Below are 17,500 nucleotides of genomic sequence, written 5' to 3' on the forward strand. Positions count from 1 at the left end.
TTAATGTATAATGTTCATTTAACTTTGAACAAACTGTTGCCAGTAAATAACATAAATTTAAATCTACAGTAAGTTACTGGCAAACAGCTGCAAAATTACAGCAAATTTTTTACAGTGTTGTGGTAACAGGTACTTTTAGAGAGTGTGTGTGTGTGTGTGTGTGTGTGTGTGTGTGAGTTGGTATTTATCACGTTGTGGGGACAAGAATCTGTTTACACAGTCACGTAATGGGGACCTCTTGCGTTGTGGGGACCAAAAATCAGGTCCCCATAAGGATGACCCATTGAATTGAATAGAGGAACTATTCTGAAGGTGCTGGGCGGAGTTTCAGCATTGGCCCATAACACACGATTATGAGGTAGTGTGAGTGTGTGAAGTGTGTGCTCAGCTGCGCCCCCAAACATTTTTGGCTGGTAATGCACTCACTTCTCCACACACACATTTTCCAATTATGGTTGAGTACCGCCCACTTCCGGGTCCTCATAAGGAAGGAATTCAACAACAACTTGAAAATATGATACTGTACACGGAAGACAAAGAAGAAGATTATTTACTGGAGATGCCAACTAAGGATCTAAACTTCTGCAGAGGATAAAAGTGAAGCTCAAGGTACGTTAAGCACATATGTATGAAACCAGTTAGGTTAATTAGATTAGGCAGCGGGCTAACGTTAGCTGCTAGCTAGTTAGTGCTAATTGTTGAGGCTAAGTGTGGCCTGACGTGTTTTTGTGTTTTTCCAATAAGCGATCACAAAATCATACAATGTAATGTTAAGTACTTCATTTCAACTGAAAAGTGTCGTCAGGTGTTTAGTCTGATTGATTGCTAATGAAGGAATTGGGTTATTAAGTCTGTTTCTGTCTAGTTCGCGTGCTGGACAGTAGATTATTTTCTACTTTAAATTAAAGGTAATGTTATGTTTTATTACTTGTCAGGACAGGGTGAGGGGGAGGAATATCACACTTGTGTTTGACTTTTAGTATTGATATCGTTAACAGAGCAATTAAGTAACGTTAGGCAAAAATAAAAACACTGAAATGGTAAGTAGCTTTAAATGAATAAACTTTGTTTTAATTATGACAGTAACTTAAAATAAACTGGGGTTTGTATGGCGAGATCGTTCAAAAGAGTAGTTAGGTTAAGAGCCAAATAAGTAGTTAATTGTCAAGGCTACCTGGGATTATATAGATGTTGGTTTTGTGAGAGATTAGAGCCTAAGTGAAAATGTTGAGTTTATGCCCTCAAGGCTAGTAAGTTAGTCAATAAATGTGATATCCTTGAGTTCTGATTTCTTGTCTTACATTGATACATACGATATCATTGTAATGCAGTGTTACATTACAATAACATTCTTATCTACTTATTGAACATGCTAGTTTAATTCTGCATGTCTCCCCATTTTCACACTATTATTTATTACAATTTTTTTTCTCTCAGTTTGAAATGCCACCACGAATCAGCCCCCTTAAGGATGCCATGCATCATGTTGTTTCGAAGACTGACAAAACATTCAAATTAGATGTGAAGTATATCAATCCAGTGAAAGGTAAGGTGGTGTGATTTATCATTTAATATTTACCATCATATGCATGTCCTAACCATACTGCTGCCAACTATTGATGTCTTTTTGTGTATTTGGCATCCTTTATCTATAAGATTTTATTTTTGGTGAAAAAAAAAAAATTCTGTATTTTGCAGGACGTGGTCTATTCGCAAAGGGTGCCTTTTGCAAAGGTGATTTTGAGTACAGGGGAGATATGATAAATGATGCAGAGCTGCAGAGAAGAAGAACATGTTACCACGCATCCTGTGCTGCATTTATGTTTGATTTCATTTGGCGAGGGAAAACATGGTGGTAAGAAGTCAAGTTGCACCATATTCCTTATGCTAAACCAGGGTCTCTCAAACTCAGTCCTGCAGGGCCACTGTCCTGCACAGTTTAGCTCCAACCCTGATCAAACACACCTGAGCAAACTAATCAATGTCTTCAGGATCACTAGAAACTCACAGCTAGGTGTGTTTGATCAGTTTTGGAGCTAAACTGTGCAGGACAGTGGCCCTCCAGGACTGAGTTTGAGAAACCCTGTGCTAAACTATAGTAAAAAAAGACACTGATTTGGGGTGGTATATTGTAATACTTGTATTCATCCTTTTCTCATGCTTTCATATTTAAGTATTGATGCCTCAAGAGAAGATGGATCGTTTCGGCGGATCGTTATTGATGACCACAAATATCCAAATTGTAAGATGAAGAAAACTGACGTCAATGGAAAGCCTCACCTTTGTCTGTTTGCCCTGGATGACATTAAAGAAGGAGAAGAAATTGCCTATGATTATGGAGGAGAAGACTACCCTTGGAGAACACAAGTATGTTGCAAAGCACACTGTGTACAGAATATATCATTGTTGCAACATGTTAAGCAAGTTGTTGGTTGAATAGATTATAATTTGAATCTATTAGAAATCTATGAATCTAATCATGTCTATAAATGATAAGTTAAGTTACGTTTTAGGTCAGTGTTTCTACCCCACCCCTAAAATTTATACATTTAAAGAGTGAGGTGGTACAGTCTTAGGCCACTTTTCTTTCTGCAAGTTATGTGTGGCATGCAATGGCCTTATTGCAACTTATGGGTGAAATGTAATCACAAAAATAAACTAAAGATTAACTATGTAAAATGAAGACATGTTTTAATTGTAAATGTTTTTGTATTTTTTTTTTTTTTTTAATTCTGAAATCATGTGGTATCTGCTTCAGATTTATCTCTTGTGTTTCCATGTTCTAATATCTTGTCATTATGAATGTTGTCTCTTACAGATAACCAGCGTTGCCATTAAAACCAGTGCAGCGAGTGCTTCTGATCCTTCTCTCCAGTCAGAGACTCAGATGGATGATGAATCTGCTCAGATCAACTCTCCTCAACAGGTACGTTCACATTCATCTAGGGATGCAACGATACCATTTTTTCAGAACCGATCCGATCCGATACCAAAAATTCTGAGTATCGGCCGATACCGATCCGTACCGATACCAGCGCAGTTTTTTTTTAATCAAGTAGAATTTCTATTACTCTGTGTTAAACTGATAAGAACTGAAAAAAAAGAAAAACACCAACAAAAAATATATGATCATAATCTGACATAAATGCTATTATAAACTAGATTAGTGGATAATTCAGCAATAAAATTTAGTCTAGAAAAATCACAAGTGCACAATTAATTGTATAAAATCTGAACATTTTGTGAAAAAAATGTTTAGTGGAGAACAAATTAGAGACAATAAGTGTAACACTAAATCTGGTAAAACTTTACACATTGCTCTTTGTATTGTTGTAAAATACATTCATGAAAAACAAGATAAAAATAGCAATTATTTTATATCCTACTATAAAATTGAGACATTTTTTAAATGTATAGCACAGCTGTTTAATAAGGTAGCAACATAATAGATAGGACAGGACAAGAACGGCTATTAATAATCTTTCATTGCGTCCCTGTATTACGATATGAAAGGCTCCAATACAGTGCGGCCCACAGCGCTTATGCGCATCCCGAGCGCAGAATGATGCTCTTGAAGCAACATGAGTCACAGCGCGCAGCGCGTCGAGTCCGCATTGAAAAGTTTAAAGCACAAAGAAAATACATATGATGCATAGTGTATTATACAGTATCTATCTATGCAATAGTCTATTCAGCATTTTCTTTTAAATTTCAGTTACTGTGCGCGTGAAGAACAAATAGTACCTGACTTTACTCTACTGTTGTGATCTAACAGACACCCGGTGGAAAGTAACATGATTAAGGTACAGCAATAAAGTCCAGCAAGATAAAGTTGTTTTATGTGAAACCATAGACCTTTATCTACAGATCAAGTATAATAATAGTAACATTGAATCATCTTGGAGAGAGTTGCATCGTGTGTTCTGTCATAACCGGACGCGACGCGCTGTTTGAGTGCTGAATGAAGAATGATTGACAGCCGCAGCTGAGGGAAACGTTTACGTGATCTTGAATTTAACACTTAAATATTAATTTATATCTCACATTATACTGTATAATGGCTTCAGAACACTTAAAATATTGTGCACGAAAACTTATGGTGCTTTATAATGTTTGTGGGGCTTAACAATAACACTGAATAGTATACGCACAATATCGGATTTGGATCGGCCTTGTCTGACCGATACCCGATCCGCCAAAAATGGCAGTATCGGAGCCGATTCCGATACTGAGTATCGGATCGGTGCATCCCTACATTCATCACTAAAGATTTAGGTCTACTGTCTCTCTTTGTCATGGTTTAGTGATTTTTAAGCATATTTTGATGCGTATCTGGTGTAAATTAGTAAATTAAACCGTGTAACGACATGTGTCCAGTAGGTTAGTGCTAGTGGAGTATTTAGGGCCAGTTTTATCCTTCACAGGGATTTTTTTCTGGATTAATTGTTGCTTTAAAATGGACAGTCACGACGTCCCCACAACACACTTTCAGTCAGTGTTTGACTTAAAACTTGTGTGTTGAATTTGATGAAACTAGTCCCCATAAGGAACTATAACGTGGTGTGTGAAAGGTCCCCATGAAGGTGTGTGAAAGGTCCCCATGAAGCCGGGTTTTATCCAGATGTGTGTGAGCGCAGACAGGGGTTGACTGGACAGGAATAAATGTTTTAGATGAAGTTGATTTGTCTATTTCTCTGAAATCCTGTGGTATCTGCTTCAGATTTCTCTCTTGTGTTTCCATGTTCTAATATCTTGTCATTATGAATGTTGTCTCTTACAGATAACCAGCGTTGCCATTAAAACCAGTGCAGCGAGTGCTTCTGATCCTTCTCTCCAGTCAGAGACTCAGATGGATGATGAATCTGCTCAGATCAACTCTCCTCAACAGGTACGTTCACATTCATCACTAAAGATTTAGGTCTACTGTCTCTCTTTGTCATGGTTTAGTGATTTTTAGGCATATTTTGATGCGTATCTGGTGTAAATTAGTACATTAAACCGTGTAACGACATGTGTCCTGTAGTTTAGTGCTAGTGGAGTATTTAGGGCCAGTTTTATCCTTCACAGGGAATTATTTTCTAGGTTAATTGTTGCTTTAAAATGGACACTCACGAAGTCCCCACAACACACTTTCAGTCAGTGTTTGAGTTCAAACTCATGTGTTGAATTTGGTGAAACTAGTCCCCATAAGGAACTATAACGTTGTGTGTGAAAGGTCCCCATGAAGGTGTGTGACAGGTCCCCATGAAGCCGGGTTTTATCCAGATGTGTGTGAGCGCAGACAGGGGTTGACTGGACAGGAATAAATGTTTTAGATGAAGTTGATTTGTCTCTTTCTATAAAATCATGTGGTATCTGCTTCAAATTTCTCTCTTGTGTTTCCATGTTCTAATATCTTGTCATTATGAATGTTGTCTCTTACAGATAACCAGCGTTGCCATTAAAACCAGTGCAGCGAGTGCTTCTGATCCTTCTCTCCAGTCAGAGACTCAGATGGATGATGAATCTGCTCAGATCAACTCTCCTCAACAGGTACGTTCACATTCATCACTAAAGATTTAGGTCTACTGTCTCTCTTTGTCATGGTTTAGTGATTTTTAGGCATATTTTGATGCGTATCTGGTGTAAATTAGTACATTAAACCGTGTAACGACATGTGTCCTGTAGTTTAGTGCTAGTGGAGTATTTAGGGCCAGTTTTATCCTTCACAGGGAATTATTTTCTAGGTTAATTGTTGCTTTAAAATGGACACTCACGAAGTCCCCACAACACACTTTCAGTCAGTGTTTGAGTTCAAACTCATGTGTTGAATTTGGTGAAACTAGTCCCCATAAGGAACTATAACGTTGTGTGTGAAAGGTCCCCATGAAGGTGTGTGACAGGTCCCCATGAAGCCGGGTTTTATCCAGATGTGTGTGAGCGCAGACAGGGGTTGACTGGACAGGAATAAATGTTTTAGATGAAGTTGATTTGTCTCTTTCTATAAAATCGTGTGGTATCTGCTTCAAATTTCTCTCTTGTGTTTCCATGTTCTAATATCTTGTCATTATGAATGTTGTCTCTTACAGATAACCAGCGTTGCCATTAAAACCAGCGCAGCGAGTGCTTCTGATCCTTCTCTCCAGTCAGAGACTCAGATGGATGATGAATCTGCTCAGATCAACTCTCCTCAACAGGTACGTTCACATTCATCACTAAAGATTTAGGTCTACTGTCTCTCTTTGTCATGGTTTAGTGATTTTTAGGCATATTTTGATGCGTATCTGGTGTAAATTAGTACATTAAACCGTGTAACGACATGTGTCCTGTAGTTTAGTGCTAGTGGAGTATTTAGGGCCAGTTTTATCCTTCATAAGGATTTATTTTCTAGGTTAATTGTTGCTTTAAAATGGACACTCACGACGTCCCCACAACACACTTTCAGTCAGTGTTTGAGTTCAAACTCATGTGTTGAATTTGATGAAACTAGTCCCCATAAGGAACTATAACATTGTGTGTGAAAGGTCCCCATGAAGGTGTGTGAAAGGTCCCCATGAAGCCGGGTTTTATCCAGATGTGTGTGAGCGCAGACAGGGGTTGACTAGACAGGAATAAATGTTTTAGATGAAGTTGATTTGTCTATTTCTCTGAAATCATGTGGTATCTGCTTCAGATTTCTCTCTTGTGTTTCCATGTTCTAATATCTTGTCATTATGAATGTTGTCTCTTACAGATAACCAGCGTTGCCATTAAAACCAGCGCAGCGAGTGCTTCTGATCCTTCTCTCCAGTCAGAGACTCAGATGGATGATGAATCTGCTCAGATCAACTCTCCTCAACAGGTACGTTCACATTCATCACTAAAGATTTAGGTCTACTGTCTCTCTTTGTCATGGTTTAGTGATTTTTAGGCATATTTTGATGCGTATCTGGTGTAAATTAGTACATTAAACCGTGTAACGACATGTGTCCTGTAGTTTAGTGCTAGTGGAGTATTTAGGGCCAGTTTTATCCTTCACAGGGAATTATTTTCTAGGTTAATTGTTGCTTTAAAATGGACACTCACGACGTCCCCACAACACACTTTCAGTCAGTGTTTGAGTTCAAACTCATGTGTTGAATTTGATGAAACTAGTCCCCATAAGGAACTATGACATTGTGTGTGAAAGGTCCCCATGAAGGTGTGTGAAAGGTCCCCATGAAGCCGGGTTTTATCCAGATGTGTGTGAGCGCAGACAGGGGTTGACTGGACAGGAATAAATGTTTTAGATGAAGTTGATTTGTCTCTTTTTATAAAATCATGTGGTATCTGCTTCAAATTTTTCTCTTGTGTTTCCATGTTCTAATATCTTGTCATTATGAATGTTGTCTCTTACAGATAACCAGCGTTGCCATTAAAACCAGCGCAGCGAGTGCTTCTGATCCTTCTCTCCAGTCAGAGACTCAGATGGATGATGAATCTGCTCAGATCAACTCTCCTCAACAGGTACGTTCACATTCATCACTAAAGATTTAGGTCTACTGTCTCTCTTTGTCATGGTTTAGTGATTTTTAGGCATATTTTGATGCGTATCTGGTGTAAATTAGTACATTAAACCATGTAACGACATGTGTCCTGTAGTTTAGTGCTAGTGGAGTATTTAGGGCCAGTTTTATCCTTCACAGGGATTTATTTTCTAGGTTAATTGTTGCTTTAAAATGGACACTCACGACGTCCCCACAACACACTTTCAGTCAGTGTTTGAGTTCAAACTTGTGTGTTGAATATGATGAAACTAGTCCCCATAAGGAAATATAACGTTGTGTGTGAAAGGTCCTCATGAAGCTGGTTTTAATCAAGATGTGTGTGTGAGCAAGGTTTGCTGGACAGGAATAATTGTTTTTTTTTTCTGGCAAAGGTGTGTCTAGCCCAGATGATTCTCTTTAACCGGCGCAGGGAAGGAGTGGTTTCGAGCATGCCTTTGTCTGCATTTCTATCAAGAGACACTTCTGATCCACATGAGGATGTGGACTGGGCACTCTCTGAAGTGGAAAACAATCTCTGCAGACACTTCACAAGGGTTATCGCAAGGGGGAAGCGTGGTCGACCAGTTCCAATTCTTCTGACTTCAAAAATGCTATGTGCCTTAGAACTCCTTGTTAAGCAGAGAGAGGCTTGTGGGGTTCTGAAAGACAATTCCTATATGTTTGCAAGACCAGAAGCCATGACATATTTTCGAGGGTCAGACTGCCTCCGTGGCTTTGCAAAGGTGTGTGACGCAAAGTGTCCCAAGTCACTGACATCTACAAGACTGCGAAAGCATGCCGCAACCCTTTCAACAGTGCTGAATATGACTGACACCGAGATGGACTAGCTGGCAAACTTTCTTGGACACGACATAAGAATCCATCATGAGTTCTATCGACTCCCTGAGAAGACCCTGCAACTTGCCAAGATCAGCAAAGTTCTAATGGCTCTTGAGCAAGGAAGATTAGCTGAGTTCCATGGCAAGAACTTGGATGAAATTGGGATAGATCCTGATGGTGTGGTATTTTATTTGACTTTTGTTTGATTTTCTGTTTGATTTTCTGTTTACCATCTATTAGGGGTGTAACGATACACGTATTCGTATTGAACTGTTTGGTACGATGCTTTCGGTTCTGTGTTCGGTACGCATTTTCAAACCGAACGGTTTGTTGGACCATTTTTCCTGCCGACCAAAATTTCGTTATTTCAAATGTAGGCGGGTCGCGTGTGGCAAGCGCTCTCGTTATGTAAGAGACGCCGGCGCGACCACAACATTGTCCAACGTCAAATGGCAAACGTAATGCAAGCGGAACGAAACTGCTCGTTATTGTGTGGTTGACGGACCGTTTATCAGTTTGGACCAGTGCAGCGCAAGCTGATCATGATCATACGACACTGTTACTACACAGCGCTAATAAGAGATCCAGTAAAGAAATCATTTGAATTCGCCACAGAAGTAATAACATCGCTGAGAGATCTTGTGAGAAACATTCACATTTCTCCGTTATTAACGGTTCAAACAGCTCTGACGTGGAAACCAGGAGAAACATTGTGCCATAAATGAACTATCCGGTGTCCACAGATGGATTTACCATGGATTTACTGTAGTAACACTAACTGCAACCATGGAAGTTTGGCAGGAATAGTAGGCTATAATGCCTTCAAGTAACATTACGTTGGTTTTATTTTGACATTAAAATAAACTCGATATTACAACAGAAATGTTTAACTCTCTCTTTTCCAGCACTTTAGACACAGTTGCTCCGTTGCGCTTAAAGAAGATTAAAGAAAATAGTCCAACGCCGTGGTACAACGAGCACACTCAGGCCCTTAAGAGAGCAGCCAGAAAAATGGAGCGCAACTGGAAGAAAACAAAACTAGAGGTATTTCGCATTTCATGGAAGGAGAGCTCAATTACTTACAGAGAGGCTTTAAAAGCTGCTAGATCTGCTTATTTTTCAACCCTATTAGAAGAAAATAAACATAATCCTAGGTATTTATTTGAAACGGTGGCTAAACTAACGAAAAATAAAGCTTCAAGCACCGAAGTTTCCAAGCAACACAGCAGTAATGATTTTATGAACTTCTTCACTTATAAGATTGATAATATCAGGGACAAAATTATAACTATGCAACCGTCTACTACAGTATCGCATCAGGCAGTGCATTGTAGTCTCCCTGAGGAAAAATTGGATTAATTCGTTGATATAGGAGAGGAAGAATTTATTAAACTCATTAAATCATCTAAATCTACAACATGTATGTTAGACCCTATACCAACTAAGCTACTGAAAGAAATACTTCCAGAGGTCATAGATCCTCTTCTTAATATCATTAATTCGTCTTTGTCTCTAGGATACGTACCAAAAACCTTTAAGCTGGCTATGATTAAACCGCTTGTTAAAAAAACGCAACTTGATCCTACAGAATTAGTCAATTATAGGCCGATCTCGAATCTACCTTTTCTGTCAAAGATATTAGAAAAGGCAGTATCCTCACAACTGTGTTCCTTTCTTGAAAGAAATGATCTCTGCGAGGATTTCCATTCAGGATTTAGACCGTACCATAGTACCGAGACAGCTCTCGTTAGAGTCACAAATGATTTGCTCTTATCATCCGATCGTGGTTGTATCTCTCTATTAGTGTTACTCGATCTTAGTGCTGCATTTGACACCATTGACCACAACGTTCTTTTAAATAGATTAGAACATTATGTTGGCATTAGTGGAAATGCACTAGCATGGTTTAAATCATACTTATCTGACCGTTATCAGTTTGTAGCAGTAAATGATGAGATGTCTCATCGATCACAAGTTCAGTATGGCGTACCACAAGGCTCAGTACTAGGACCGCTGCTGTTCACTCTGTACATGCTACCATTAGGAGAAATCATTAGGAAACATGGCATTAGCTTTCACTGTTATGCCGATGATACTCTATATTTCTTCAAAACCTAACGAAACTTATCAATTCACAAAATGAACGGAATGCATAGCGGATATAAAAAAATTGGATGACTCGTAATTTCCTACTTCTAAATTCTGAAAAAACAGAGTTTCTAATTATTGGACAAAAAACTTCCTCACGTAATAACCTAGAATACTGTCTAACACTTGATGGCTGCTCTGTTAAGTCTTCGTCGTCGGTTAGGAACCTGGGTGTGCTCTTTGATACCAATCTTTCATTTGAAAGTCACGTGTCTAGTATCTGTAAAACTGCATTTTTCCATTTAAAAATATATCTAAATTACACCATATGCTCTCATTGACACATGCGGAACAATTAGTTCATGCGTTCATGACCTCAAGGCTAGATTATTGTAATGCTCTACTGGGTGGTTGTCCTGCACGCTTAATAAACAAACTACAGCTGGTCCAAAACGCAGCAGCTCGAGTTCTTACTAGAACCAGGAAGTATGACCATATTAGCCCGGTTCTGTCAAAACTGCATTGGCTCCCTATTAAACATCGCATAAATTTTAAAATATTGCTGATCACTTACAAAGCACTAAATGGTTTAGCTCCGCAGTACTTGAGCGAGCTCTTAACGCATTATAGTCCGTCACGTCTATTGCGATCTCAAAATTCCGGCCAGTTACTAATACCTAGAATATCAAAATCGACTGCTGGCGGTAGATCCTTTTCCTATTTAGCACCAAAACTCTGGAACAGTCTTCCTACCATTGTCCGGGAAGCAGACACACTCTGTCAGTTCAAAGCTAGACTAAAGACACATCTCTTTGACCTAGCTTTCGGGAACACTTCCCAAAAATCCTGATGTACTCGTTACATCATGAGAAGAATGGCATCTACGCTAATTTTAGTGTCTGTGTTTATCCCGAGGTTTTCCTGCAGCCTGCCGGATCCAGGCCGTATCCAGATCTGACGAATGACTTTCGCCTGGACCGATGACAACGCAGTGCTGAAGTGCCAACTAGTCTCTCCCTATGGAGGATCCCACTACCACTCTACAGATAAGGCGTTGTCGGGAAAGGCGTTGTTCGTTTCGCGTTCCTACCCCAAAGCAACAAAATAAAATAAAATTCTTTATCAAAATTTATAAGGAAAGACAAGTACTTTGTTTAGGCTTGGCTTGTAGGGAATTCCTAACCTGCGTATATTCAAACGCACATAACTATAGAACCCATTCTAAATGCGCATGTGAACGCCATCAGCGTTTCTCACAGGTTCGCGTTTAAAGTCTGTGTAGAGGGAATGGTGTCGTCTTAGCGGCTACATTGCTTGATCGTTGCGACGGAAGCAAATCAATCAAAACTAACTTTAGATGGAAATAACTTAACTCTGCTGTAAAGCCGAAACAATCTCTGTTACCTTAAATTATAAGCTTATCTCTGTAAAGCTGCTTTGAGACAATCTACATTGTTAAAAGCGCTATATAAATGAAGATGACTTGACTTGACATTGTAAATACAATTGCTGCCCTCAAATGTTAATCTGAACTAAAATAAACCTTTGTTTATAACTACTACAATATTACATTTCACTTTTTCCAAGGAGCGTTTTGTTTTATATGCTCCTAAGAAGAGTCAATTATAGCTCCAGAATTGCTCAAAGTAAAAAAAAATCATACTTTATGATGTTAGTTTTAATAAAAAAAAGAATAAAAAAATTAAATCAAGGAAATTACTCTGGCATTTTTTTTCTTTTTGCTGTATCAAAAACGTACCGAACCGTGACACAAGTGTATCGTATTGAACTGAAACGTAAATTTTGTGAACCGTTACACCCCTACCATCTATTCGTATACCAGGTGTTTATGATCCATTATATACCATTGTTAAGCTGTACTTTGAACTTCCACAGAAACGTTATTGACTGTGATGAGGAAGACGGGAGCATACAAGAGGGACACTGTTCATCTACTGTTGACGGTTTGTATTACTGTCAAAATACACTACTACATTTTGCAGTTATTCATAATTTTCAGTCACGTAACTTGTGAAGACCTGACAGACAAAAATATTGTTCTAACATCATAGCCAACATTAAAGAAGATGCTTCAGTATGCTGAACAAATGTTGTTTTTTTTGACGAAACGGCTCATTGTGTAATGAATCAAATGCCTCCAAGCTATTCTTCAACTAAATTACACTAAACATTCATTCTGGAGTGAATATTTTTTTGTGAGTTTACTACCATAAAAAATATATTTCATAGGAGAAACTTGTACATTTTTCATTTTTCATAAAACACTAGCTGATCTGCTCTCTTCTCGTGTTGGTTGTGTCATGGCACAAAACGAATCATGTCAGATGATTAAGACATGAAATAAAATGGTTATACTCAATTTACTTGCACTTATATTTGATTAAATGTCTGCTGGAAAGATGTAGTTCAATTATACTTGCAATAATGAACAATTGCACAGGTTTAGGGTTTATTGTACTTTAATGATTTTAAATAATTAGTGCATAAGTGTGACAAATAACAGTGTATTGTCAGCATTCTATAGTACATTTAAATTGTATCTTTCTGAAAATGTTGAACTTTGATTATTTTCCATAGAACCATCAGCAGAGGTGGCACTTCCTCCTACCAAGAGGAATGACATGCCGCCACCACCCAAGAGACCCAGACCACCATCAGATGAAGAGATGCCTACAGGAGCCAGTGCTGTGAGGCCTTCTTCCAAAGGTGAACTCTTTACACATTTCTTAGACTAAATTAGACCCTTTAGGAGCACTTTAACACCCAGATCTCAGACCAGGGGCCTCATTTATAAAACTGTGCGTAGGAACCTTACTAAAAGTGTACGTGCGCCCGAAAGCCAAAAATGGCGTACGCAAAAAAATATTCAGACTTATAAAACCGTGCGTACGCCAGAACCTGCGCAGAATTCACTTTATAAATCCCAGTCAGCGGAAGATTGTGCGTACATGCATCTCCACCCGAAATAACCATATGTGGAGCTTACGACGCCTAGTTTTACTATGCAGATCCTCATCTACATATCATTTGACTACATAACTGAGGGAAGGAGGTTGTTCCCCAAAATCTCGCAATACATGGCCCCAGTCATCCTCTCCTTAATACAGTGCAGTCGCCCTGTCCCATGTGCAGAAAAACACCCCCAAAGCATGATGCTACCACCCCCATGCTTCACAGTAGGGATGGTGTTCTTGGGATGGTACTCATCATTCTTCTTCCTCCAAACACGTTTAGTGGAATTATGACCAAAAAGTTCTATTTTGGTCTCATCTGATCACATGACTTTCTCCCATGACTCCTCTGGATCATCCAAATGGTCATTGGCAAACTTAAGACGGGCCTTGACATGTGCTGGTTTAAGCAGGGGAACCTTCCGTGCCATGCATGATTTCAAACCATGACGTCTTAGTGTATTACCAACAGTAACCTTGGAAACGGTGGTCACAGCTCTTTTTAGGTCATTGACCAGCTCCTCCCGTGTAGTTCTGGGCTGATTTCTCACCTTTCTTAGGATCATTGAGACCCCACGAGGTGAGATCTTGCATGGAGCCCCAGTCCGAGGGAGATTGACAGTCATGTTGCTCAGGAACCCATCTGTAGTTGTTTAGAGGGTTACTTGGTTGATGCTAGAATCTACTAGGTGTTTTGTGGCACTAGTAGGAACTGTAGCTGTTCTAAAAATGAAAACACCGAATCAGTAATAACTAGCCTAACCCCTGGAGCAGTTTGAGTGGATGGATGCATAAAAATAACTTGCAGCCAAGACATTGATCCTAATATATTTTCCTTTTCTCCAATGATCATTTCAGGCCAAGTGACTGAATGTAAAAATCACTGTTTGATTGACAGTGTAATTCTATTTATAGGTAGAGTGCAAATTAATTTCTCTTGCAATATAGATGCTGACATAAATACTAGGGCTGCCCTCGACTAAAGTTTTTTTTTTTTCTAGTCGACTAGTAGTCGTTCATTAAGCTATTAGTCAACTAATCGCATTTTTATATTAATAAGCCATAACTCATAATAATGAGCCTTTAATTGCCTATATAATACATAGCCTAATTAGCGATCAAGCGCACACTTAAAGTTCCGCAGCGCACCGGCAAAAATAATGATTGAGTGTGTCTTGTGTCAGAAGGAGACTGTCTAAACAAACATTGTAATAATTTATTGATATTCTCGTCTGCAGAGATTAAGTCGATGATACAGACTCGTCATCTCCGCAGTGACTCGCATTTCATACGGATTACATAATCTGAGTATTTATTTTCCACTTGAATTGATTCGTTTAAAAGCAGACATTTCAAGCTTTCTATAGATATATTTCTCACGTGTGTGTGTGTGTGAGGCAGGGTGGGAATTATGTAATTTTAGGGGCAAGGCCATTTGGCCTCCACCTTTTCTTTTTTTTTTAGGGGCACCAAGGCCATATGACAGGGCACAAAGGCCATTGAGTACAATTCGATGGTTTTCCCATTCAGATTGATACCATAACATCCTAATTTGGAATAAGACATGGATTATGACTTTTTTAATAAAAAAAAACATTTTTTAATGAGAGAGAGAGAGAGAGCGCCATTACATCCAGAAGGTATACACCCTCACACAACAATAGAAACAACATAAATGCCAATAAAAGCATTCAGAAACAACACAAATGCCAATAAAAGCATTCAAAATATTCATTCAGTCCTCTATATCATGTGAGTGTGAGAGAGAGAACCATTCCATCCAGAAGGTATACACCCTCACAATCATTATTGCTCAGCGCTCAACGCAGTTTGCTTCGCGCTCCACTCAAATCGCCCCCCGCTCGCTCCAAAAAAGGAAAAAAATCTACATGTATATCACTTGTAGCGGTCCCCAAGCTTTTTTGCGCCACAGATCGGTTTAATATCAGACAATATTTTCACGGACCGGCCTTAAAGGTGTGGCGGATAAATACAACAAAATAAAATGATACGAACGGCATAAAACCTGGGGTATTTTTTTTAGCCTATAATAATAAACGTGAATCCAATGTGTGGGCCTACTAGCAACTTTATTAGCAGCATCCTCTAACATCGCGCCTAAAAACAACTGAGAAAGTCTGAACACAAACAAAATGCCCCCAAAAGAAAAGAATCTCTATGTTTTCGGTGCTGATGCGATGTAAGGGTGGCGCTGCTGCCAATAAAGCACCTAAAAGCTGTCACAACGAACCGGCAAAATTAATGATTATGAATATGTAAAATATAGCAGGAGACATTTTAATTGTTTACTAATAAACCAGTTTTTTATTTTTTTTATGTCTGTGTCGGCTGGAAAGATGCTGACTCGCGATCTTCGCAGTAGTGAACGCGCCAGAGAGAATTGCACATTTCATACGGATTACATAAGAGAGAAGTCTGTTTTCTTTCGTTTTGAATTGTTCTGTTTAAAAGTAGACATTTCAAGCTTTATATATATGTCTCAGGTCTGTGAGGCAAGTAGGCTATACTTGTCTGTAACATTGTGTTTTTTTTTTTTTGTGAAATAAATTTCTAAATAAATGCGACTTATAGTCCAGTGCGACTTAGGCTAGGCCTATACTGTATGTGTTTTTTCTTCTTCATGGCGCATTTTTTGACTGTTGCGATTTATACTCCGGAGCGACTTATTAATAGTAGGCTACATAATGGTTTGGAGTTTTTGAACTCCATTATTGAGCTGAGTTTTGACTGAAAATAGTCTACTGTTGATGACTGTGCAAGACAGATGGATTCAGGGTCAGGCTTGACTAAGCATGCTTCAGACTCGTGGTGTGAGCGGAGCGAAACTGGAGCGGGAAATAGGGCGACGCTCTGTCCTTTTGAAATTGCCGCTCTGCGCTCTGTCCAAGATCCGCCCGCTCGTGCTCCCCGCTCGCTCCCGCTCCACTCCGCTCACATGCTCTGCTTTATACATGGAACTTGGACAGGGCCATGGCACACAGGCCACTGTGGCCATACGATGATTTTTTTTTCACAGGGCATGAAGGCCAAAGTGTAGGGCAACGGCGGCCGTGGCCGCGGTATAATTCCCACCCTGGTGTGAGGCGAGTATACGCTGAGTTTCGGCTCATTTCTGTGATGCTCAAGTTCACTGAGACAGCAGAAAGCACATCCTGATTGTTTTCATTATTTTACAAAGCACAACATTTTGTAGTTATTGTGAGTTTACAGAAATAAGAGTTGAACCTTTACAGTTTGCATTACTCTGTCCTTTTATTCATACAGATAAGAGTATTGAAAGTTAAATGATCGCGCCGGCGCCTGTATGTCCTGCGACTAACCGACTAATAAAAGACCTAATAAATAATAATAATAAAAGACCTAATAAATAATAATAATAATAATAGTCGCTTTGGTGCATTTCTCACATCACTATTTACATTTGCACAACAGTTAGTTCAACCTCCACAACATTTAGTCATTTGTGCACATCATAGTAGCAGTTTCTCATTCCTTCCAACAAACTGCAAATGCTTTTGGACATGCATCTATTGCTTTCATACAACTCTCTGCTGTTATATAACATTATCATTTGCTTATGTCATGTCAGTCAAAATTAACTATACTTGTGAATGCTGAATAGTCATTCCATATAAAACTAATAGTCCTCATTTCATTGCTTGAGTCATTACATACAAAAATGTTGAACTAGTTATCAAAATCTGTCAAGCAAATTTTACACTTTTTTTTAAATTATTATTATTATTATTATTATTATTATTATTATTATTATTTTTCTGAAAATGCCTCCTAAATTGAATAATTTCTCTCAGGTGAATCTCAGCTTTCACTGATGAGGAACATCTGGATGTGCATGAATGATTACAGTACTATGTACTGTATGTTGTATGTTCAGTTCCAATATGTACTGCAATATTGTTTACAGTTGTGCATAGCTCTATGCATAGCTGTATTTATTTCATTTGCACAATGCTGTGAACAAATTAGAATTGCAAAGAGCATATGCAGTAAAAATGTGAAACATACATATTCAGTGTCTTGTACTCTGTTACCTCACTAAATACAGTAATGTGTAACTTTACTGTATTTTTCAAA

The 17,500-nt window shown here is 38.7% G+C and overlaps 2 protein-coding genes across 3 annotated transcripts in view; both read left to right on the forward strand.

The window, feature by feature from the left end:
- LOC307160028 (long-chain fatty acid transport protein 2) overlaps positions 1 to 17,500 on the forward strand; it is a 59,166-nt gene that overhangs the window by 24,767 nt on the left and 16,899 nt on the right.
- The window catches only part of LOC307160030 (uncharacterized protein), a 17,850-nt gene continuing 685 nt past the window's right edge, over positions 336 to 17,500 (forward strand). Inside the window, exons 1-13 of one of the 2 annotated variants that reach the window (XM_079873828.1) lie at positions 336 to 609; positions 1,438 to 1,546; positions 1,699 to 1,855; positions 2,175 to 2,367; positions 2,819 to 2,926; positions 4,781 to 4,888; positions 5,425 to 5,532; positions 6,069 to 6,176; positions 6,713 to 6,820; positions 7,357 to 7,464; positions 7,877 to 8,501; positions 12,309 to 12,376; positions 13,011 to 13,139. In XM_079873828.1, the coding sequence (XP_079729954.1) occupies positions 1,444 to 1,546; positions 1,699 to 1,855; positions 2,175 to 2,367; positions 2,819 to 2,926; positions 4,781 to 4,888; positions 5,425 to 5,532; positions 6,069 to 6,176; positions 6,713 to 6,820; positions 7,357 to 7,464; positions 7,877 to 8,332 (1,557 nt within the window). In that variant the 5' untranslated portion in view covers positions 336 to 609; positions 1,438 to 1,443 and the 3' untranslated portion in view covers positions 8,333 to 8,501; positions 12,309 to 12,376; positions 13,011 to 13,139. Of the gene's footprint in view, positions 610 to 1,299; positions 1,547 to 1,698; positions 1,856 to 2,174; positions 2,368 to 2,818; positions 2,927 to 4,780; positions 4,889 to 5,424; positions 5,533 to 6,068; positions 6,177 to 6,712; positions 6,821 to 7,356; positions 7,465 to 7,876; positions 8,502 to 12,308; positions 12,377 to 13,010; positions 13,140 to 17,500 lie in introns of those variants that run through there. The other variant, XM_079873829.1, reaches the window with a different exon arrangement.

Source organism: Squalius cephalus (genome assembly GCF_949319135.1).
Source record: "Squalius cephalus genome assembly, chromosome: 6".
NCBI lineage: Eukaryota > Metazoa > Chordata > Actinopteri > Cypriniformes > Leuciscidae > Squalius > Squalius cephalus.